Source organism: Cyprinodon tularosa, unplaced genomic scaffold (genome assembly GCF_016077235.1).
Source record: "Cyprinodon tularosa strain WSP-4 unplaced genomic scaffold, ASM1607723v1 ctg2, whole genome shotgun sequence".
Taxonomy (NCBI): domain Eukaryota; kingdom Metazoa; phylum Chordata; class Actinopteri; order Cyprinodontiformes; family Cyprinodontidae; genus Cyprinodon; species Cyprinodon tularosa.
This window is the reverse complement of record NW_024038733.1, coordinates 1,096,180-1,121,533: the sequence shown is the minus strand read 5'-3', so window position 1 is coordinate 1,121,533 and position 25,354 is coordinate 1,096,180. Positions and strand designations below refer to the sequence as shown.

General features: G+C 39.3%; 2 protein-coding genes across 3 annotated transcripts in view; one reads left to right on the top strand and one right to left on the bottom strand.

The window, feature by feature from the left end:
* abhd16a (abhydrolase domain containing 16A, phospholipase) overlaps positions 1–268 on the bottom strand; it is a 51,321-nt gene extending 51,053 nt beyond the window's left edge. Inside the window, exon 1 of the mRNA XM_038284180.1 lies at positions 178–268. Within this exon, the coding sequence (XP_038140108.1) occupies positions 178–253 (76 nt within the window). The 5' untranslated portion in view covers positions 254–268. The remainder of the gene's footprint in view (positions 1–177) is intronic.
* Positions 269–10,231: 9,963 nt separating this feature from the next.
* Positions 10,232–25,354, top strand: part of si:ch73-22o12.1 (nectin-2) — a 121,222-nt gene continuing 106,099 nt past the window's right edge. The window contains exon 1 of one of the 2 annotated variants that reach the window (XM_038284181.1): positions 10,232–10,622. In XM_038284181.1, coding sequence (XP_038140109.1) covers positions 10,541–10,622 — 82 coding nt within the window. In that variant the 5' untranslated portion in view covers positions 10,232–10,540. The remainder of the gene's footprint in view (positions 10,623–25,354) is intronic. The other variant, XM_038284182.1, reaches the window with a different exon arrangement.

The following is a 25,354-nucleotide window of genomic DNA, read 5'->3' as shown; positions in this document are numbered from 1 at the left end:
GAGCTTAGCCTATCCAGCATTCATCTCATAAACATAAAATTGATCCACTGGAACAAAGATACACACTCATCCACATTCAGGACTTATCACTAAGATAAAGCAATATCTGGTAAAACGGGGACCGTTCAATATGCAAACAAAGTTTCAACTGCAGGATAAATATCTGCTGAAACATACCTGTATGAGAGCTGATGACATGAGAGGAATAAAATACAAAATAAGAGGCAATATACCATAAAACCACAGACTCCATCACAGCCTGGAAGAAAAACAATCTCACTGCAGCCGCTATTTCTCCAAAACTTGTGACCTTTCTTAGTTTTCCTTCAGAAAGCCAGGGATTTTGTTCAGCTTCAACATTGGTGATCCTCAACTGATGTGGTAAAAAAGTTAAGTTGTGCATTTTATAGACCCAGAGGAAATGTGGCATCTAACACTGGTATAATCAGCAGGAAAGGAGCTTGACAATTCCAGTTGTGTCTCTCTGTGTTTGCAACTGATAAAGTAAAGTTCCGGGTTAAATACACTTCATGCAAACATCATAAATAGAGAGCTTAATGACATTTATTCATGCTAAAGCAAAATAACCAAGAATTTGGTTGCAGACTCTGAGATCATTGCATTATAAGGTCTGTTTTTAGTAAGCTGCATCTGACAATGTTTTTTAGAGTTTGGCAGATCCTTTTATTTTAGCCTTTTTTATCAGTCAGTGGAGTTGAATCCAATTTTGTGGTTTATAGACCAAATATTTCCAACCAGCAGAGGGTCAGCAGGCTCAGAATAATATTTGAAAAGGTTAATACACTAGCTAAATCATTGATCAGCCAACTGAAGAAACTTTAGGGTCAATCATTTTCATTTTCTTCCACTTCCTAGTAAAACAGCCCCAGCACCTGTTTATACAAAGATACACTATATTGCCAAAAGTATTTGCTCACCCATCCAAATTATTGGAATCAGGTGTTCCAATCACTTCCATGGCCACAGGTGTATAAATTCAAGCACCTAGGCATGCAGACTGTTTTTACAAACATTTGTGAAAGAATGGGTCGCTCTCAGGAGCTCAGTGAATTCCAGCGTGGAACTGTGATAGGATGCCACCTGTGCAACAAATCCAGTCGTGAAATTTCCTCGCTCCTAAATATTCCACAGTCAACTGTCAGCTGTATTATAAGAAAATGGAAGTGTTTGGGAACGACAGCAACTCAGCCACGAAGTGGTAGGCCACGTAAACTGACGGAGCGGGGTCAGCGGATGCTGAAGCGCATAGTGCGAAGAGGTCGCCAACTTTCTGCAGAGTCAATCACTACAGACCTCCAAACTTCATGTGGCCTTCAGATTAGCTCAAGAACAGTGCGCAGAGAGCTTCATGGAATGGGTTTCCATGGTCGAGCAGCTGCATCCAAGCCATACATCACCAAGTGCAATGCAAAGCGTCGGATGCGGTGGTGTAAAGCACGCCGCCACTGGACTCTAGAGCAGTGGAGACGCGTTCTCTGGAGTGACGAATCGCGCTTCTCCATCTGGCAATCTGATGGACGGGTCTGGGTTTGGCGGTTGCCAGGAGAACGGTACTTGTCTGACTGCATTGTGCCAAGTGTAAAGTTTGGTGGAGGGGGGATTATGGTGTGGGGTTGTTTTTCAGGAGCTGGGCTTGGCCCCTTAGTTCCAGTGAAAGGAACTCTGAATGCTTCAGCATACCAAGACATTTTGGACAATTCCATGCTCCCAACTTTGTGGGAACAGTTTGGAGCTGGCCCCTTCCTCTTCCAACATGACTGTGCACCAGTGCACAAAGCAAGGTCCATAAAGACATGGATGACAGAGTCTGGTGTGGATGAACTTGACTGGCCTGCACAGAGTCCTGACCTCAACCCGATAGAACACCTTTGGGATGAATTAGAGCGGAGACTGAGAGCCAGGCCTTCTCGTCCAACATCAGTGTGCGACCTCACAAATGCGCTTCTGGAAGAATGGTCAAAAATTCCCATAAACACACTCCTAAACCTTGTGGACAGCCTTCCCAGAAGAGTTGAAGCTGTTCTAGCTGCAAAGGGTGGACCGACGTCATATTGAACCCTATGGATTAGGAACGGGATGTCACTTAAGCTCATATGTGAGTCAAGGCAGGTGAGCAAATACTTTTGGCAATATAGTGTAGCTCTTAATAATAACATCAAGTCCTCTTGATGCTGAGTTCCTCACCTTTCTAACCCAAAATAAACTTTTTCCCACAATGGCAAAACAATGCAATACCATTTTAATCCGATCATTGAACCTTAATAAAAACATTTTCCTCCTTGATGGTTTGTGGCGGCAAACTTTAGAATGAGCAAATTTAGGAGCAAGTAAGGAAATGAAGCTTTCCTGAGTGTGGATAGTAGCATTAATGTTTTAGTATCCATTCCCTTTGGTGGTTCTTTATTCATCCTAGACATCTGAAGCAATGCACTGACTGCAAAAATCCAAAAGGCAACAACTGATGCATGCAGTATACAGTATTTTAGCCCCAAAATTAATAAAATTAGAAAAATTAGAGAACTATATATCTGCAGATGGTAGTGCAATTAACTTAGCTATGTGCAGATGGCAGTGTGGTGAAAGATAGCATACAGATGGTAGTGCAATGACGACTGTTGGAAATTTACAATGGTATCAAAGTTTTCTGTTGGAGTCGGCCCATCTGTTAAATATTGTGTCGGTATGAGTTTACATAACAAAAGACATAACCTTTGCATGTATATATAACAAAAGTTATATATAATTTGCTCAAAAGTTACATTTTTAGCTTTTAATGCATATCATATGTATCAAACTCAAGGCCTGCGGGGCAAATCCAGTCTGCCACAGCGATAAACTTGAACAAAGAAAAAACTAACAGAGCAATGTGCTCTTTGTAAATAAAATGATTAAATAAAAAGTTTAATTTACAGCTGTAATTTTTCTCTGATCTGCACAAGCTCAGATTTGTATAAACATTATCAGCACATTCATGCAAAACTGGCTGCATATCTGACAACTAAAGGGATGAAAACATTGCTGGTTTTATTGATTGCTAAGATAAAAGTTCCAATTGATTATGATTAAAATCATTAAAACCTTATTTGATCACCTCAGAATTTCATGCTAAAAAGAGCACTAAGCAATCGTTTAGACTTTTTAACTGCACAAAAGCGACTTTTTAAAGATGTTTCCATCTTCACTGCAGACAGAAGGAAGCATGACTTATTGTCTCCTTGCTAAATCTGAGCTGGATAAGAGTGATTATCAAACTGCATATGTCTGGACCACTCTTCTTATCAGAAAGATTGACCAACATTCTAATTAGTTGGTTTCCTGTTGGAGACACAACTTTGAAGAATAATCTAAAAATGCCCAAGAGGATGTGAGTCTGGAGCTATTTTAGAAGTTAAAGTTGGACTGACTTATCCCTTCCAAAACCATTTTGGTTTAACTGATATGGATTTGGGATTAACGTCTCCTGGTTGTGTCTATCTTTAACAATCCAGGAAACTATATGATTGAAGCAGCATGTTGTTAAAACACAACCGGCTTTGGGACAAAATTGGGACATTTGCCAAAAAGGATGTTTGAATAAGTTTGATGGAGTCAAGGTGGTTTTGACCTTAGAAATTGACTGGCTCAAGTATTATTACCCTACAAATCAGCAAAGACCACACGTTTCTAGTGTAATGCTTGACTCTTAAGAATACTGAGTCAGCAGTGTGTTATATTATGCAGACTGTGAGCCAAACCTAAATGCAGACAGGTCCTCAGAATAATTATGATCAGGCCTTTGATGATAAAAGTAGAAAGCACACAGGTCTGAAACAGAGCGAACAAGCCACATACAAAGAATTCATTATAATGGAAGAGTGTGGTAAGTAACATTAAAGATCAGGGGATTAAATAATGTTGCTTGGATGAAAATTCTAATTCAATTCAATTAATAATTACTTTATGAATCCCAAACGGAAATGAAACCTTTCAGTAATTCAAGAGCATTTTTTCATAGGGTTCTTATGGGTGTTGATAACTGCTGGCAGGAAGGATCTTCTGTAGTGGTCTGTCTTGCACCATATCTGGAGAAGCCTCTGACTGAAGACACTCTGATGTTGTTTTAGAATCTTCTGAAGAAGATGTTGTCCATAATGTTCTTCACTATATGAAGAATTATTATTTTTGAAATTATCTAAATACATTCAGGAGGAGTTCCTACAACAGAGCCAGACTTATTAGCTTGTTGAACTTATTTAAGACATTTTCTCTGATGCTGGATTCTCCTCATTCCCTCCTGAAGTTTTGTGTTACCTTAAGTTCTGGTTCATGTGTTCCCTGGTCGTTATTTCTTGATTAATGCTTCTGTTGCCACCACCCTCATCATTAAATCTGGAAGAAACCATCTCTGCCTCCTTCTCTCCATTTGTGTCCTCTACAAACCTCCACTCAACTTGACAGCTTCTTGTCCATCTTTGATGCACCCAATGCAGGTGAAAGGACTCTGTGTGGTACTGGAAGTCAGAGGTGTACAGAGTAAAAAGGAAATGTGCTAGTACTGTCCCCTGTGTTGCTCCCCCCTGTAGTGCTGACTATTTAGTAGACAACTGACCCTTCAGTCTCACAAACTGTGGTCTGATTGTCAGGTAGCCTTCGGTCCAAGAACGTACAAGACAGTAAACTTAAGAAAAATTATGAAAACATAGAAATTAACTAAACATCTAAACATAGCAAAATTTGTAGAACATACATAAAAGGCAATGATGGCAATAAAAGAAAACCAGAAACAAAAACAAATCATAACACAAAACACGTGATAGGTAGTGATAACATCATGAGTTTGTCACCCTGGTACATTACACAAATGATACGCATAGAAAATAGGGAGAGTTTTCTCATGCTCTTCAACATCACCTAAAATAAACAATTACATAGTTTACCTTTTTGATGAAAGTAGGTAATCCAACATGGCAATAGTCCCAGCATGGTTAGTGTCTGGAATCCAACCAACTTTTGGATCATCTAAAATCTCTAATTAAACTTGGAGTTAGACATGCAATCATATACATTCCAGAGAACTGACTGGCAACAATAAAGGTGAATGTGAGGGATTGCTGTCGAGTCAATGACTCAATCAGCCGGTTTTTTATTAGATAGAAAACTTTAAAGCCATAAGACTGTATGTTCTAATTGTCTCTTTAAAGTGCCTAAAAGGTGAATTGGCACTATATAAATAAACTGAAATGAATTAAATTGGTTTCCTAGCAATTCCCCTAAGAATATTTAATTAAATTTAATAATAGAAAACTTTAAAGCCATAAGACTGTATGTTCTGATTAAATTGTCTCTGTAAACTGCCCTATAAGGTGAATTGGCACTATATAAATAAACTGAAATGTATTAAATTGGTTTCTCAGCAATTACCCTAAGAATATTTAATTACATTTAATAAAGGTGTAAAAATACTTAATTTTGACCCTATGTGCTTAAAAGAACATCTAAGTCTAAACCTGGACACCAAATTGCTGTTTTTAAAAATTAGTAAAGTTGAATGTTCTATATTTATTTCATGCTGAAAATAAAACCCACACGTGTGTATTTTTGGTCGTGTGAAATGTTAAGGTCTTTAAAATAAATATGTATTCCTTTTCTATTTTTTCAAAACTTTGAAGCCTCAAATCTCCAAAAATAACATTTGACCCTATCAGTGAGATTAAAGAATGCCAAAAGGCACGTGTTAAATAGAGAGGTGCAACAGAAAGTGAGAGGCTGAAAGATGAAAACTGAAAGACATAGAGAGTTAAGGTTGGTACGGGTACACAGCAACCCCTGGGCAACATGTCTTTACATCCTGTAATTGTCTTCAATTAAGCTAAAGGTATTATCAGCTCCTCAGAGCACTATTACAGATTTTTTCATAATTACCACTGGGGGTGTGGGGCTGTATGGAGAGATTGAAAAGGAAGGAAAGTAGATATGTACTGTGGGTGAGTAATGACAGAAAAAGAGGCAAAAAAAGGAAGAATGGGAGGAAGGAGTAACTCACTAGGAGTACTGATGCAAAATGAGAAACAGAGGGGAGAGGAGAAGTGTGAAAGGGTTTATGAAGGGACCAGTTTAACTTCAAAGGAGTCATAGCAAGGAACTGATCCAGTGCCCCCGTCTCCTTCTCCTCCTATATGAGTAAATAATCACCATCAGCCTTGGTTCAGTCTAATGAATCCACCACCAATGAGCTAATATCTGTTAACTATGCGGCTCATTATCGCTGCCACAGACCCCCGGAGAGCATAGCGATGGAGGACGGTGTGAACAGCAGGAGGAATTGAAGGACGAGTGGACGGAGGAAATTGAATGACACGGGTTAAAGGAGAGGAAGGAAGGAAGTACAGATGAAGAGACAGTGGGGGGGTGCATGGCATACAGTAAAATTGGTGGTGGGAAAATAGAAAGTGTGAAGGTCAATTTAGTATGGGTATGAAAATGGGTGAATGTGTGGAGGAACAGAAATAAAATCCTTCATTTCGTGGCCACAGTCTTTAAAGCTCCTTATTCTACCATGAATACATACAATTTAGCATTAGCAGCAATGCAATTGGGGCTGAGGGTGGTGGTGCTGACAGTGATGGGGGGGTCTTTACAAGCTGCATTGCCAGAAGGATGCTGCAAGTTTTATCATTCTCACAGCAAAATGTCTTTGCCAATTAAACCACACAACTGTTTGTCTGAATGACAGTTGCTGCATAATCTATGGGTGGGTTAGGAGAGGCGAGCAAACTCAAATTATGCTCCTTTTTCACAGGCGTATGAATCTATAGAAGTAGAAAATATCAACTCAAAGTTTGGTGTACGGGTGAGCAGAACATAAGGTGACCTCTGATTATTATCTGAGACTTTCAAATTTGCACATCAGGAACACTCTCTAGACACAAGCTGCAGAGGAAGTGGGAAATAAGAGCAGAACAGAGAAAGGCTTTCAGAGCTCTTTAAAAAAGGGGACTTGCAGAGATGTAATTACATTGGCTGTAAAACACATGGGTATAAGGATTAGACCTAAACCAGATAATGCTTCTGTCATGCAACACCACATAAAAATGAATATTGTAGAGCATATATCAGGCATAAAATCTGTTCTATATTATTGATAATTTATTAAAAATGCTATACAATGGCTAATTTAAAAATAAACTTTTAGATTTTGGGAATAATCCAAACATCTAAATATGTTGATGTTGGTTTGGGTAATCCTAAGGCACACATTTTATTATGGGCTGCATGTGTATGATAATCTTAACTTAGAAAAAGCTTATATAATAGAATGTAGGTTTATGTCTATTTTTAGGTTGTTTAAGATGTTAAAGCTAGCTAGTTGTGATTCTTACCACTAAAGTAATCGTTAGCTCCCTCATTTTATCCAGATCTGCATACTTATAACCATAATATTAAGGAACTTAAGAGATGTTTACTTAATATGGAAAAAAAGTCTACTGCTGTATAGACCGACCTTTCGTAAAACAAGAGCAGTGTATTTCTTCACATAAACAGATGAGAATAACAGCAGTCCAAGATTAATTTTTAAATACAGTTGCCCAACTCACACAGAGCTATAGTTATATTGAGCTGTCAATTCCAAGGTCAGAGGATACAACTAGAAAATTGATAATCAATCGCTGGCTTAGAGTGTCCTGGTGCCAAATCCACCGATAGATGTCCTAATTAGTGTTGCAATTAGGACCTGCCGGATACCAGTATTGGGCGGGGCCCCAATATTGCACTAAAACGGTGGTATCGGTATCGGTGAGTACCGACAAATAGGGTAGCGATACCATTCTGAGAGCCAAAAGTTTATTCAACTATTGTCACCCATGTCAATTAGGAAATAAAAAGTTCTACTGGATTCACTTTGTATAAGTCTTTTTCCTGCTTAACAAAGGTAGGCTGCAGCTTGAAAAAGCCATGATGGCAATTATTTTACATCCAAATAGTATGCATTTGTTCACACACACACACACACACACACACACACACACACACACACACACACACACACACACACACACACACACACACACACACACACACACACACACACACACACACACACACACACACACACACACACACACATCAATTTAAAACAGATAGTATTGGTATGGTATCAGTATTGGCCAATAGTGCAAAGCCACGTATCAGGTATCGGTATTGGGGCCAAAAAAAGGTATTGGCACAATACTAGTCCTAATGCTTGAACATGCTGCTCATTATAAACAATCCATGACTTCCATGACCCCTCGAGGTGTCAGTGTTGTTCCCCAAATGGGTGTTGAAGCCCATAGGCAGAATGATGGAATCCTCCCTTCCCCAAGGCGCAGGAATGTGACCCTCTCATTCATCGGGGTGAATTTCAGTACAAAATGGCTGAGCTGGGGAGAGACAAGCAGACCCATCCCAACCCTCTGCTTATCCACAAAGATTTTCTCCGCAGTAGAAAGTAGTCCAGCCTCTCTCATCTCCTGCACAGCCTCTACTTTAAGACTAGTCTTAAAACTTCCCTTTTTGATAAAGCTTATTGTTAGAGTGACTTAGGTTATCCTGAGCTATCTCTATAGTAATGCTGATATAGGCTTGTGATGCCGGAGGAAATAGGGACCACTTTTCAGCATTTTGCTTCATTCTATTTCTGTTCTTCTGATCTACATTTTTTGTTTTTTCATCCAATAAATGTTTGTTCCACCTACTTTTTCTCATCAGAAACTTAATGTAATGTGACTACAGTGGCGCTCTGTTTAGCTGTGACACCATCCTGGAGGAAGGCATCAGCTGGACTCCTGCTGTCAACAGCTTCAATTAAAGTGTTGACCATGTTTTTCAGTGCTTAGCCCTGTTTCTCTCCAAGACAGAGAAACAATATTGGTTCAGCATTTACTGTCACTAGCTCTATTAGCTCTCTTTATTTGCTTTAGATTAAAACTGGCTAAAAGAGACCTTATAATTCAGCCGATGCATGAAGTAAGCATTCAAAGAATTTATGTAAAAGTAAACTAGTATTACTAGGAACAGGAACTGACTGGAACTGGAATCTCCGTAGAGAGGAGAACTTAGTACTGTTAAAGGTGCACAAATGAAAGCCACTAATACTCTCAGAATCCAGGGGGTTGTGCTGCCTCTGATGATTGATCCCCATGGCTCTGTTTGGATGAGTTTGGATAACTTATTGACTGTTTTAAATCTTAAAAGGGGTCGTGTACAAAGAAGCAGTCAAGAAGCCTGACCTGAAACACAGGCTGATTACCCCAATATCAAGTTGCTTCAATGTATAATTTCCACCAACTCTTCTTATTTGCTGCAAGCTATACTCATGAAAAAATTATCTGGAAAAAAAAAAAAAACTTCAGATGAGTTTCAGCTTTGAATTACATTTCTGATAGAATATCGTTTGAAATAAATGGTTAACGGAGATCTACCATTGACCCAGGCAGAAGTTAAAGTCTATGGCAATATACATTGTTATATGAATGTTGTATGAATCAGTTAGTTTCATTTTGTGGAGTCAGTAAATAGATGCAAGAACCTTTTTTTTTTCTTTTTTTGTAACTGATTGATCTGACTTTGTGTTGCTTCCCAGATTTCTTTATGGGTGTGTATAGATTTTGAGGGGCATAATTTATATCAGAGGGGCAATTGTGTGCCTTTTTGAAGAAGCAAGCAGCAGGGGGCGCAATAATCCCCTGTTTCATCGTTCGTCCATGAAAGACTTTAATAGAAGACAAAGTCATTTCTGGGGTGGATGTGTTTTCTGGGTGTGATGACATTTACATGGGATAGTTTGAAGTGAGCGTTTAGAATCAATAGAAAAACGCATCTTTATAAAAAAAATGCATCCATGAAAATGTTTAAATCGGTTTAAGATTTTTTATTATGTGTGCGAAATAGATTATAAATCCCCCATGAAGCCAATATAAACTACATTTTCCCGAACAAATAAATGCAAAACCACTTAGCAGAACACCTGCTGATCAGTTTAGGTGCCATCCCAAGTGAAAGCTGTCATCCAAGTTGAGGTATATGTAAAAAGAATGCTTGAGGCAATTTCAACAAGTTCCCGTGTGCTTCCCTCTTCCTGCATTTGATCCTGCGGTCACTAAGACCTAATTGTTTTTTTTTTTCAGGGACGGCTGTCTGTGACGCCTCTCTGATGACATCACCCAGTCATTCCCACATACACACTCACACACACTAGTGCGCTCTCAGAGACCAGTTGCGAAGCAGAGACGCGGTGAAGCACCTCATTACATCCTGAGCACCAGCTGCTGCTGCGAGGGGAAATATTCACCTGTGACGAACTCACACGGATTTTAAAAATTCATTTAGACCAAAAGTAAACGGAGGCTCGTCACTCGACTGACATTAATTAAAAGTTGTTTTTTTTTTTCATTTGCCTTCAGTGACACAGACTTTCTGATCAACATTACATATTTTCTAAAGGTGTTTCATCTGTTTTTAAATTGTTCTGGAGAGACTGTGCGCTTTTAAGAGGACCATAATGGCGAGGTTTTACGCCCGAAGTGTGTGCGTAAAAATGATCGGACTGCTCTGCGTTGCGGCGTCGATACTCACCCAACACGGTAAGAAACTATTTCCATTTGAATAGATTTTAGTTCTATTGGTATTTTCTGACACATAAACCACCTGTCCGGGTGATGACACGCTTTGACGCAGGTAGTGCCAAAGCGCTCATTTTAACTACTTTTTTATATTTCGGAAAGTTTAGTTAAAAAAAAAAAAACTTGAAAAACATCAGGTCGTATTGTGTAATCAGTATCCTGATTTCCGGATTGCTGCGGGGTTTTCGGTCATTGGTCCTTGACCTGAGTTTCGGTGGTGACTCAACGCCATTTTCATTCTCCTCTAAGGTGTGGCTCCGCTGTGAAACAGGTGTTCTGGGTGCGCGCGACTATCAATCCCACATCACCACTCCTGCCTTTCCTGCTTCTTTCCCCCTCTTTCCACACTTTATAATCTATTAGTTACACTTCAGTAGAGTAAAAATGGAAGGGAGACAACCCCTCAGATAAAAATGGAGAGAGTTTCAGCTACAAGACAAGTAGTTTAAAATGCATAGACAGAGCATAGACAACAGGTTATAGGCAATATCACTGTGTTAGATGTTTGTGTGCGCGCTTGCGCGCGTGTGTGGTGGTTTGCTGTTATTTAGTAACTATTGCCTTAAAGTGACAGTATCAGTCTTGCTTCCTGGCCAAATAAATATTTCAGGTGTTTTCCATCCCTGAGCTCAGGTATCCACAGCTTCACTCTTAAAATCAACTGTTAGAGAACATATGAAATGATTGAATGGTTATGATTTAATTCAATCCATTTTAAGCAACTGTGGAACTAGATCTGTTGAATTTAAGGTTAATTTACTAAAATTCTTCTAGATCCTGTTTTTTTCCACTGATTAAATTCACCCAATGCACCAAATGAACTAAACTTACAGAATAATGTAATACAGAAATTCAATTCTTTTCTTTTATTAAGGGATAGCCCCTTGAGATGATCCATCTCGTTTTCGAGGGGGTCCCAAGAACAACAGAGACAAACAATACACACAGTCACACATCCATACCAAAGCTCTTCATCACTACAAGCTAAACAGTCCAACATCTCTACACAAATATATTTATGCAGGTAAACAAACAAATAGAAAATATATGTATCTATATATATAGAACACTAAGCAGAAATAAAATAAGAATAAAATACAAGTAAAGTACTCAGGAGAAAACCCACAATTGGAAAATCAGTTAAATAAATAAAAAAGATCAGAAGGAAAAATAAGCATGTATATATGCACAACCGCACACATGAATATAGGTACAGCAGCAGGTACATAACTTTTTGTTTTGTTTTGTTTTAAGGACCACGGCCAGGAAAGCAGGTGCACTGGTCTCTTGAATGCAGAAAACTTAATAAGGATGATTTAAAGTGAGGAAAAGATGAAATTGATCTCAGTGATCTGGGTAAGCTATTCCAGTCAGAAGGGGCTTTAAATCTGAAGGCACGTCTTCCTATTTCTTTAGATATTCTTGGAACAGAAAAGAACAAATGATCAAGATGTCTAAGTCCATAAGTAGACCTATATGGATTCAAATGGTTTTGTAAATAGGATGGATAATTAAAGAAAAAACATTTATAAATAAACTGAAACCAGTGTAACTGCCGTCTAGTCTTAGGTGATAAGAGGTTAAGTTGCTGATACATGTGACAATGGTGGGTAAGGTATGGGCATCTCAACACAAATCGACAGAGACTGTTGAAAACAACATTTAGAGATTTAAGGTGTGATTCTGTTGTATTCATATACACAATGTCAGCGTAATCAAGGATTGGAAATAAAAGCTGTGTTACAATTCGTAGTCTGATCTGTTGAGTGAAACAATTTATAGAGCAATATAAGAGTCTAAGATTGAAATTAATTTTCTTGACAACGGAGTCAATATGTGACTTGAAGGAAAGATTGGAGTCAAGCAGTAGGCCCAAATATTTAAATTCTTCCACATTCTCCATAAGAGTATCATCCAGAAACCTTATTGACAGAGTATGATCTTGCTTAAAACGGGTTGTCCTGTTGTCAAAAAGCATACTGTAAGACTTAGTCTTATTAAGTATGAGCCCATTCGCTGTAAACCACTTCTGAATATCATCAAAGTCTGATTGCAATGAAGACTCAATCAAACTAATGTCAGGTTTAGCAGAGTAAATAACTGTATCGTCAGCATACAGCAGGATATTACAGTTTGAGCATACTTTTGGAAGGTCATTTATGAATATAGAGAACAACAGAGGGCCTAAGCATGAACCTTGCGGAACCCCATTTTCCATAACTGTGTACTGAGAAAGACAGCCATTGAAAGCCACCGACTGACGTCTTAAATGAAGATAAGAATTAAACCAAAAAAGTGACTGCTTACACAGACCGATACCATGCAGTTTGTCAAGAAGTAAATAGTGATTGACCAAATCAAAAGCCTTGGTGAGATCTATAAATATTGCTCCAGTAGGCATGTTATTGTCTAAAGAGGATGTAACATCATTGACAAACTTTGTGAGGGCAGTAGTGGTAGAGTAGTTTGGTCTGAAACCTGATTGCATCTCAGAAAGGACAGAGAAGTCATTGACATATTTAAACAATCGCTTAAAAATAATTTTTTCAAATATTTTTGCCACAGTATTAATAATCGAAATTGGTCTATAGTTATTTGGGTCAAGTGGATCACCACTTTTATGTATAGGTGTTACTCTAGCATACTTCCACATGGCTGGAACTTCAGATGTGGATATGGATAAATTAAATAGATAGCATAGTGGAAATGCCAGGATGTGAGATGCAATCTTAATAAACTTAATTTCCAGACCATCAGGACCAGCACTACCAGATTTAGTATCAGAGATAGCCTGTTGCACTTCAGTAGGAGTTATTGTAGTTAGTGTAAAAGAAGTATTGGCTACTGGTGAATTTACAAGATTGGAATGGAATAGATTAGATGGGCATAATTTGCTTACAGAGGAAAAATGTTGGTTAAATGCATCAGCCACAGTAGCAGGGTCACTACTAATTTTATCATTTACACGAAGCGATAGAGGAGAATTCACAGCAGGTTTATTCAATAAGCTGTTAAGTTTTTTCCAAAATTGTTTTGGACTAGTGAAGTCATTAGACAATGCTGTCTTATAGTAATTTGACTTTGCATTCCTTGTTTTCACAGTACAGATATTACGTAATCTCTTATATTCGATCCCATCAACCATAGCTTTTGTTGATTGGTAACGCTTCCAGGCCTTATCCCTTTCCTTAAAAAGATGCAACAGGTCACCATCAATCCATGGTAGATGCCTACCCTTGACTTTCACCGATACCCATGGTGCATGCTTGTCAATCACATTGTGTACCTCAGTATGAAAAAAAGTCCAAGCATCCCCAACATAAGGAATAAGTTCTAACCTAGACCAATTGATATTTAGCAAATCATTAATAAAGGAATCTTCAGAAAAGTTTTTATGTTGTCTTACTTTAATTATTTTAGATGGCAATCGTGGCAATCTTATTTTCCATACACAGAAGATAACCGAGTGGTCACTGAAGCAATCTGATAAAATACCAGAATCAGCTATTCTGTTGGGATGAGTGACCAAGATCCAGTCTAAGAGAGATCTGGAACTCCCAGCCACTCTTGTGGGTTCCTGTATTATCTGAGTGAGATGCAGGCTTTCCAATAAACTCTTCTCCTTAGCTGAAGACCTGTCGAGCCAGTTTCGGTTGAAATCACCCAGAACAATAAGTTCATCAGAACAATTAAGTGAATTAATAGTGGCAAGAATATTATTAATAGATTCGGAAGGAGAGTTAGGAGGCCTGTAGATATTACCAATAATCAGTTGTTTATGATCAAAACGTAGTCTCACAAAGAGGCACTCAAAGTGCAATGGGCTTTCATTTGGACTAACAACCTCTGAGGTCAAAGTAGAAGATATATAGGTAGCAACACCTCCACCACGACTGCCTCTATCTGCTCGATATAGGGTGTAACCCTCTAGGCTTATTTCAGCATCACATATTTTATTTTGTAACCAAGTTTCAGAAACAGTAATGACAGCAGGTTTGTTATAAGAAAGCCAAGCTCTTAGGAGATCAATTTTGTGAGGTAAGCTCCTGATATTTAAGTGAATGATAAATAAACCTTTACCCATATTCAAATAGAACCAAATAAGAGAGAGCAGGACACAGCGTAGGATAGAAGAGCAACACACACATACACACACATCTCACCACACACACACAAACACACATATATAGCCTTGACCGAAAAAGAAAGTAGACTATCTGCCAGCATACACAAAATATTATGATTATTCTTTTACTTCTTAATTTCCCATTAAGTCCACAAAAGGCAGCATCTATCATAACTAAAACAGAGAAAGGCCCGTTGTAGGGCGCACCAAAACAGCACATAAATGTGCAATCCAATAATAGGCCTATATGTCAACAGAGGGCTGCTTATCATACCAAATGCAAAGTATCTCAGTTTTGAGCAAAGGGACAATTAAGGAGTGTCTTTCACGAGTATTCAGTTTTCCATATCATTCATTGCCTTCAAAGGAAAAAAAAAAAAAAAAAAAAAAAAGAAAAAAGAAAAAGAAAAGAAACAGAAGAAGGGGAAAAAAGGTATGAAACAATTGCAGCATCTTCTGAACTCATATACAATAGGCTAAACTCAAAGTTGAGTCAGTCAGCATTTCCAATTTCCTGCAGAAACTGAAGCGCAGCGTTGGGTGTTTTAAACTGCACAGGTTTCCCGTTGATATCGACTACAAGTATAGCAGGGAAAGTCATGTGATAGTCCAGTTTACGTTGCTTAAGCTGTTTTTTAATGTCATCGAATTCACGCCGTTTGTTGATCACAGCCGCACTGAAGTCGGGAAATATATGAATCCGCTCACCATTGTAGACAAGTTGCTGCTTTTCTCTGGCCAGTCGAAGGACTTTCTCTCTGTCCTGAAGACTGAGAAATCTCACCATGATCACTCTTGGCTTGACGTTGTCCTGTGTTTGCTGTGTTGGATGGCGATTTGCCCCCTTCTTTGCTTGCTGCGCCTCGGAGCGCTGCGCCTTCACCTTGGGTTGCTGTTGCGCAGGGGAGCGATGGGCCTTCTCAATGGCCGGGGGTGTAGGGAAGTTTTCACTCCCGAAGAGGTGAACAATCAGGTTGGAGATAAATCCACGAGTATCCTTTCCCTCCGATTTTTCCGGAACGTGGACAAAGCGAAGATTGTAAGCCCGGCTTCGGTTTTCGATATCATCCAGCTTGGCGCGCAGGTATGCGTTTTCCTTTTCTAATACTTCCATTCGTTTCCCATAATCAGAGATGTTGTCCTCGTTGCTGCTAACTCTCTGCTCAAGCTGCGAGACATGCTCTCCTAAATTTGAAAGCGAGAGCTTTATTGTTTCCAAGTTACTCTGGATAGTGTCCATTCTTGCATCAAAATGACGCACCATTTCGGACTTTAATTGCTGGAGCGCGTCCAGGAGAACTTCATTTGCACCTGACTGCATCTTAGGGCTTGCTAAAGCGTCAGAACGTTTCTTGAAACAAAAAGTCGGCTGCAATTTTCATATAACTTTAAGTTCTACAACATGTTTCAGTAATTAGAGATAATTGAAGGCCATATCTTTCGAAAAAAGTTTGTTTGGCAGAGCAGTCTGCAACACAAAACACTCACGCAGCCGCCATCTTAATTCAGATATACTTTGTTAATGCTGAAGGGAAGCTGAAGGTAGTAGATTTCATGATTGAAGTTTCTTCAGAAGGATATCATGCTTGTTATGAAACAGCCTCTGATGGAAACATTAAGTCTCCTTATTAGTTTTCAGTCTAGAATAATCCTGATTAATATATTTTTAAAGCAAAGCTCAGGCAGGTTATTAGATTGTTCAAACAAGCTTTATGGATGCAAAGGATCATTAGTGGGCATATCTGCTAGGTCATTTCTTTCAAGACATTAAAAAAATAAACTTTGAGAGAACTAGTCGTCTTTACTAACTTGATGCCATGTAAACCTTTTTATTTTTTGCCTGGCAATCATCATTAACCGATGATTTTCGTTGCATGTTTGAGTTTAGCATAAACTCAATTTCTGTATTGGTCAAAGCTGGTTTCAAAACTCTTTACATGCTATCTCTGATCATCAGGAGACAGGTGAGTGTGTGTACATGTGACCTAAAATGAATTGGCAGCTTCTACTTAAATCACTGTAAGAAGCCCAGTTTGCTGCAGTATTACCGGATGGCTTGATACAGCCATATGAATTCCAAATTAAGCTGATATTACAGCTTTGAGTGTTGACTGATACTGATTATAAACTGGTACAATATTAGCCCAAATCATACATACTTTTATTACACCATTTCAATTGTGGCATGTTAGAAAACGCCTGATCAGGGGAAGTTACCCAAACAGAGAACAATTGTCCACAACAATGGATATATGAGGACAATTGACCCATTTATTATTAACCAATGGGTTACATCAACTTTAAGCAGAATATTATGCTTATTTTGGAGATTTTAGAGACCAGATGATGCATTCCGATATTAGTTTTTTGGCTGATTTTGGAGCAATGTCCTTCAGTATCATATTGGGACATCCTTACTTATTAAATATGCCTCTCCAAATGAACCTTTTCAACTGCGGGTTGAATTATCCTGCTTGACTTGTAGGGATGTCCCAGTCCCACACTGGATATCTGTCCGCTATCAGGCAAAAAAAGTAATATCAAAATATATTGCCCTGCACCTAAAATCTCTGATATTGGCATGCTGATTAAAACACTCTGCTACCATGTAAAGTTTATGTAACCTGTTGGCTTATCATAGATGGGTCATTTGTTTTCATATTGGTGTTGGCTAATATTTAATATCACTTGATTAATCCTTTTTTCTGACATTTAACACTACAAAGTAAGTTTTAAAGGTATGGATGATTTGTGTTGATATCATATCGGGCCGATATTGGTATTGGTCAGTTCTCAAAGGTGCAATATCAGTATCAAATCGGAATAAAATAAAAAAAAATGTAATTCCATTGATTTGTACTTCATGTATTCAGTCAAAAAACAACCCTCCTATTTTTTTTTTTTTTTTTTGTTAGACAAAAGATTGACGAACTGCTGCCAAAATTTAATAAAAATGCTTAGTGTTTTTTCCCCCCCCCTTTTCCATCATTGAACATTAAATTGAGAAACTCCTGATTAAGTTAAACACTTTGCAGGCTAATTTTAGCTCCATTCTAAATGACTATCATTTTTTAATGTTATATGTGCACCACCCACCCCTCTACAAAAAAAAAAATAAGTTACTCTGAGTAGGGCATTCCTGGTATGCAGTTTCATTAGCATATTTGTGTGTGGCATTAAACCAGTTCATCTTTTTTTTTCTTTTCTTTGCTTTGCTAGGCCATCTATTTGTTTTGTGATGTAATTGGGGCAAGAATGTAGGACTAGATCTCACACTCTGGCACAGCTACTGAGCCATTTCTGGTTGGGGGGTAGACTGCAGTGTGGTTGAGTATATGTGCTGTTGTTTTTAAAATCAGGATTCAGAATCAACATCCTTTTATATTTACTTGTTTTTCCTTAGGTTTCGTGTTGTGGACCTGCTTGGTATGATTTCATTTAGCAGCTCATGAAGTGTTCTTACAGGAAGGGAGAAAAATGGGGAAATAAGACACAAAAGGTTTTACATATTTATGAGCATAGAAGAATACTAGGCTCAGCCGGGATTGCTTTTAGTTTCTCTTCATTGAAAACATTTCATTGCTCTAGATTGAAACCTCTTACTTCCATTTTTGTTTAAATCACAACAACTGTAGAAACAAATCAAACTTTCTTTTGGTCTGCTTTGCATTTTTTCTCTTTCCCTTTCCTGTTGAGACTTTGACAGCAACCACTTACTTCCACCTTAAATCTGCATGCGAGGGCTGTGATTTAATTCAGTTAGTGGTTTAATATGGCTTGGATTCTAATGAAAAATCCAATATAGAGTTTATGGGGTTTTAATTAAGGTTGGCTTGTGTAATATTTCTGTTTACATAAATGCAGAATGCATACCTTAATCAAAGCAGGCAGGTGGGTTCCCAGTTTAAGCTCTGAAATGACTCTGTAATGCCCACCCCCGCCCTCTTACTCCCAAACATTTGAAAGAATCATGGATGTGGGTCAGAAAAGCTTGCCCCATTACCATGGCGATGTTTTTTTTAAGAAGAAGGGTGGGCTTGTGGGTAACGCCATAGCAGCATTGTCTTTATGGCTGAGTAAGCTGCATGTTTGCGGGGGGGGGGTTGGATGGTATGCTGAGCTGCCTGAGAAACCGGTGGGCATGCAGGGCGAGCAGTGAAGTTGCTCGGTGGTGGTGGGGGGGCTGGAAAATATTTTTTGGTTGTTATTTAGTTTTTTGTTTACCTGAAAGCTTGCTGCAAAACTCCTTCATATGCAGCCTGGCTCCTAATTATTCTCATCAGGTTCAAGAAAGCAGGTGGATTTTCAGCCCCCCTGCTGCTTTGCTTTGCAGAGACCGAGATAGTGGATTGGCTGGAAAACTCAACAGGCAAAAAGCGATTAAGACAGGAGACCCCCACCCGTCACTAAAAACCGTCCTCTCTCTCTCTCTCTCTCCCGCCAACCCACCCCCCACCCCCACACCTCTACTGTTGAGCACATAGGGGCCTTGTTCTCGTCTCCCCTCCCGCTTCTTTATCTTTGGCTCTATCCTGTCCACTGCTTTTGTCTGAGTGATGGTAGTCATTGGGTCATTCAAATAGCCCGCCCCTCCCCTCTCCACCTTTCTCTCCAGACTCAAGGCTGGCCTGTTTATGACGAGAACAACTTACGCCGCAGACGGACAGGAAAAATAAACCACATGTGACCTCGTCATGGTCTGCTGCCAACACTTAGGATTTATTTTCCCTGCTTAAACTTTTTACTTCGGTTCTACGATCATATCCACTGATATTGTAGTAGTATTTATAAATGATCTGAATTCCCAAGCTTTTCAAGGTAATTGAGCATAACCTGCCTTCTCAAACACACACACATTCACGCACTCAATTTCTTTTGGCAGTCCTTTGTGTGCATAGCTCAAACTATTACATCTAACTACTTCCCTGCACATGGTGTGAACAGTGTAGTCCTGCCAAGACTAGGACTATTCATCATCACAGCAGAGAAAGAGCACCGTACTCCGTCCATTAAGGGGAATCTAATTGATGGATCACAAGAGGAGATTATTTTTCTTTTGCCTACTAAAAAAAAAGTCCTTAGTGTCTCATTAGTCCCTGAGGGGTCTTGGTCTTGGTTTGGTTTTTAGCGTTAATGGCTGTCATGGTTCGGTCCTATCATTATGGAAATGAGCTGTCCGATCCTCTTCTGCACAGGGTCTGTAAATGTCAGAAGGATTGTGAAAAGGTCGGCAGTGTGTGTCCATACGTGTGTAAGAGATTCTCGTTCCGAACGTGACTTCCTTCTACTATGCATACTTGCAGGTATTAAAGTGGTTTTATTGCTAAAATGACTCTTCGCTGACCTTCTTCTTCATCTTGTAATCACAATTAAGAGCCTGTTGATTCAGACATGAAAGGTGTGTGAATATATGGCATAATGGAGCTGTGGATGCTCACTGACATCCCCTGAAAGTACATCCCTTTATTTTCATTTACACGTATATGTATTCAATTATTTATATTTCTGCAGGTAAAATATGAACAGCTTTAATAAATTTGAAACTATCCCTCGAAGGCAAAGGAATAAACAAGCCCCACTGAATGATAAAAAGTAGATCCTTCACAAAATATTGAGCATTTCACTAAACAGTGTTTTCGAGAGTTAAGATTGAATATATAAAACCAGCACTCTCACCATTTTACGCATGATATGTCTCTTCTACCAACTAGGTGTTGCTTAGGCGTTGAAAACATTTAATCAGCAGGTCTTGTTAAAAGCTAAAAGCCTTTTTTTTCATACAAAAACCTCGATTAAGGTCGATGCTCAGCAACTTGCAGACTTAGAGATATAGATATTTTCATAAATTAATTGTGGTTTGCTCTGTAAACAGTGCCGGAGGCTAGAAACACAAGCAATCCATCAGGTTTATTGTTGACTTGGCAGATATTATTAGAGACTGGGTGGATGGATCTGAAAAAGGGGGGAGCGTCAATGAGCACGAGTCAGTGCATCGTTTTGCGTTTGAGGCCACGTATTGGAGTACAAATGCAATTCTTACACAGACAGTTGCACATGCAGCTGGTGGTGGACAAGGACGGTAACCTAAGGTTGTACTGCAATTCGGCTGATGTTTTAATAATGAGGAGGAGGTGTCGCATCACAGGGTGACAGCGCATGTTTGTCTCTTTTTAGGGAGTGCATCGTTAGAGCTGCTCATTCGGTTGATTAAAGCAAGTATTGTGCAAACCCCTCCGTTAAAGTTGCTTTTCTGCAACGAGGGGAGCTTGTAGGAGCTGTGGGATAAATCTTTCTTTATCAGCGCCCCACTCCTCCCTCCTTTGGGCCCCCTGCCTGTACTTACATGCTGGGCGTATGGTGACCTGTGTTGGGGTCACACAGAGAGGCCCCCCTTTGGGATGTTTGTGTTTGACTCCCAGGGTGCCTGACCGCTGGAGCCGTTCCCATCTGATTAAATAAGAAAAATGAACAAATATCCTCCTCTTGGAAGGAGTTCCAAATGTTATTAATATGGATGGGATGGCCCAAGGGCTTTCCAAAAAAATACAACTGCGCTCGGGTCGATGCTTCTCTTGGCAGAGGTGTGGGGTTGAACTGCGATTGCTGCAGAATCTGTGCACCCGCTCTCTGATGGAGGTTGACTGCAAAAGACTTCTCCATAATGTACTCTAACCACCCACAAGTTTGCAGATAATGGAGAGACTTAAAGATGGCGATATTTGCTGGTGTAGCATGCCAGAGATTATCTTTGTGCTGCTATAATGCATGTGGCTGGATTTTATTATTCTCTTTTTTTCCACATCCAGATATTTCCACTCCATTAGTTGAGGAACCTTCTGCCAAGTGTGTATTTTCCCTATCTGCATGTTTCTAACTAGCTAACCCTAAATGGAATTTGGTGCGGATGTGGGTGGAAGCCTTTTTCAGCTCAGCCAGTATGGAGAATGGATGGTAATGTTCATCTGAAGATCCATTGAAAGGCAGCCAAACTCGTTAAACTATTTAAAATAAAATCCTCTTAATTAACTAGACTTGGGAGATTGGTGTCTCTGTGACCCTGCTTCAGTGAAATCTCAGAGGGGAATCAGCTGTTGTCTTAGGATGGGATGGGGTTGTGGATGTCGACATTTACAAGTTCTTCATCGCAGCTTGTTGGCAGGAAGGCTGAAGGAGGGATTTCAGAGAACTGCAAGGAGGGAGTGAACTGAGCAGGCCGGGAATTATCAGCTCATTTGTAATTTAGTCGCACCTCCCCTCCTCTCGTTTTCTCCCACTCTTAAAGCTTTAGACACATATTTAATTACCAAAGAGCCTTTCATGGAGACAGTTAAGGACTGCTCTTGGTAACCTCTCTCTTCTTATGATTGTAACCTGGCATTTAGCCTCTTTCTGTCATCTTTCTTCTTCTTGTTTCTGTCTTTGTCACATTCTTTTACTCCTGAAATCCTCCCTTCAGAGCACTCAGCAGATCTGGATGCAGCTCAGCACTGAGGCCCTTGACTGTGTCCTCGCTGGCTTGTCCCTGCACGCACATACACACAGCTGCTCATTAGCAGTCACCTTAATGTATCTAAATGTAGTTGGCGAGGTGGAAGGTGGTTTGCGTTATTGATCCAGTATTGAATGGTGGATGATGCAGTGCCCTTATGTGATATTGAAATTATTTAGGGCTCATGACAGCAGTATGAAACTCCTCCTCCTCTCCAGTTCATTCCTCCCTGCGTCCTTTCTGTCTCCGTGGGTTTTGGAAATGTCCAGCTGGTTTTGCCATCACCTCCAGCTCCTTTGGCTCTTTTCACACGTTTTTGCTCCTTTGCGTTACCCGTCGACACGCTTTTGCATGGCACTGTGAATGCAAGCAAACACCAATGCGTCGCATCTCCTTCACACCTGACTTTGACAAGGTCATGTCCAATTCACACTTATCTGGGGTATTGGACAGGTTGGCTACAGGAGGAAATTGAATTTGGTGAGACATGTCTTGTCAGGGCTCAGGGAGCTGGATAGTGAGCCATGTGCACCTCTACAACCTCCAGGGTCTCGACATAGCCTTAAAAAAAACGCCATAGAAGAATAGAATTTGTGCATTTTAAAGTTTGGAAAACTGTGGGTTAAAAAAAATTGAGAATATTAGGATATATTTCCAGAACATACGAAATATGCTTTTTGTAAAATGACTCACAAAACTGAAGGAATTTTCTATGACACATTGAAGCCTAAATTAGTGTAGCTACTATAATTTGCTTTGACGTGATCTCTCTGAAACACTTAATTTCTTCTTAATATGTGGGGGGGGAAAAAGATTTATGTAACAGGTGAAATGTTGCTCAAAACATGATTTTCCCTTCATTACACAACGTCTCATTATTCTGAGTTGCTCAAATGAAATGGTTCATGACTAAGCATGATGTGGTGAGAGATACTCATGTAATATATAAAAAAACACTTACTGCTGTTTAATTTGTATAAGATGAACTGTAAAAGCAACAACATCCTCCCTAACATGCATTTATGATGTTTTAATGTTGCTAGTTTGAGTAAATGTGCTTAAAGGTCACTGTCAGGGTAATGCAGGTTAAATATATTAACCTTTATTCTAAGAATTTGAACAAAACCTGCATAAGGTTTGACTGCCTTCAAATAATTGAACGGATGTCTCTATGAAACTGAATTGAGATATAATCTTGACAGAGAATGAGTTTAAAATTGCATCTGCAGCAGAAAAAAAATATATATCTTGAAATTATTAGCTGTATAATGTGCAAGAAAACCCTGAAGATGAACATCAGGCTTTCTTTAAGTGTTGGCATAGTTCCACGACCGCGATTATTCTCAAGATGAAATCAAGTGTGAGGTTTCTCTATATTAATGAAACACCTGAAAAGAAACTGAAGATACCAAATTGAAATGCAGAGAAGATGAACTCAACATCTTAGCCAGAGATAATAAAAGGATCTTTTAAGTGTATTTGCAATGAAAAACATCTTGTATCTTGAAATAAGTGTGAAGAAATCATTTCAATAACCAAACAAGCTTGAAATTGCTTTCCACGATGATTTCTTTAAAAAGTGTCGGTTGCATTACTAATGAAACTGCCTTTGCAGTTAAAGTTACTTAGGACATGTATATGTATACGTATGTTGACATAATGAAACTGATGCACTGTAAAATCTTCTTATGTAGATATAAGAGATAAACATTTTGCTGTTATTTCAAGATGATGGGATAAACAGTCTCTGTTTTCATAAAAATACCCAGGGGTGACATCAACAGATCATATTTACTGACTGAAACATAGACACAACGTCATTGTTGCTTAGGTGAAAATGTTTCTTTTACAATTATTCCAGATTTTATTTCTTGGAGAACATGGATACTATTTCCCCAAACATTTTTAAAGAAGTAACATAAGCTTAAAGATTTTTATTCTATGAAAAAAATCAAAATGTATTTCTAAAATAGAAACTGGTTGGAAACCTTGACCTTGTACGGCAGCAGGTTTCCTTATTGTTTGCTTTTCCTGTTATCCCAGAACTCTTATCTGACCAAATGGCTAAAATTACTCTTGTAATGTTTAATCATCAGATGCAGCAGAAAATAAACCTGACTAAACAGTTGCACAATAGGTTTTATTAGTTGCAGAGGCATGCAGGAAGTGTTTTGGTGTTTCACAAGATGAGCAACCTTCTTATGATCCCACAGTGTAGTCTCACCACTGATATCCGCTGTGTAAATCGTTGGTTTGAAAATCGGCTGTGAAGCTGATAAACGAGTCGCAGAGTCATCATTAGTCCCCGGAGCCCTTCAGTGGCAGCAGTGTTTAAATCCCCAACAGCCCATTAAGGTCAAATGGAGGCAGCAGGTTTTATTCGGTTATCAGCCCGGTGTTTTGTCAACATTTTGTTCCTGGGTTTGTTTGGGAGGGGGGGGGGTTTCTCCTTCGTTGAAGTGATTTGTCTCATTTGCTCGACTGATTGCCTGCTCACTAATGGGCCACTTGTTCCCCTCTGCCACTCTCCCCTCAGTCACATTTGTGTCTTAGCTTCCAGTGCTTCATCTTAATTTATTCCATCCTTACTTCTTTTTTTCTTTTTTTCCTCTTCCCTCTGTTTACGTGCTCTTGCAATGCTCCAACTTCCTCTTCTCTCTAATGCGGTTCGCATAATTGATCCATCTGCTCAGTAAACTGCTGTATTTTTTTTGTTCTGCTTCTTCTCTTTGCTTTTAGTTGTCAATCCCTCCTTTCTGCCTCTGTAATTGGTATGTCTGTAACTCTCCGACCCTCCATCTCACTCTCCTTCCCCTCTGTAGCTTTCCTCTTCTCCCCATCCCACTATCCAATTCCCCAGTTGTCTCTTTCACCTATATCAGTCCCAGAGTTTCTCTTTAAGCCCATTCAAACTGCCTTTGCTACTTCTGAGTCTCCTACTCTCATTTTCTCCCAGCTTTTCTGCTGTTAATGCCTCCTCAACAGCCTCCAGGCTCCCTACAGACGTGTGTTGCAGGCATCTGTACCTTCCTAATGAGGTTTTCTGGTTCTTTTTTTTCTTTCACTCATCAATCAGTG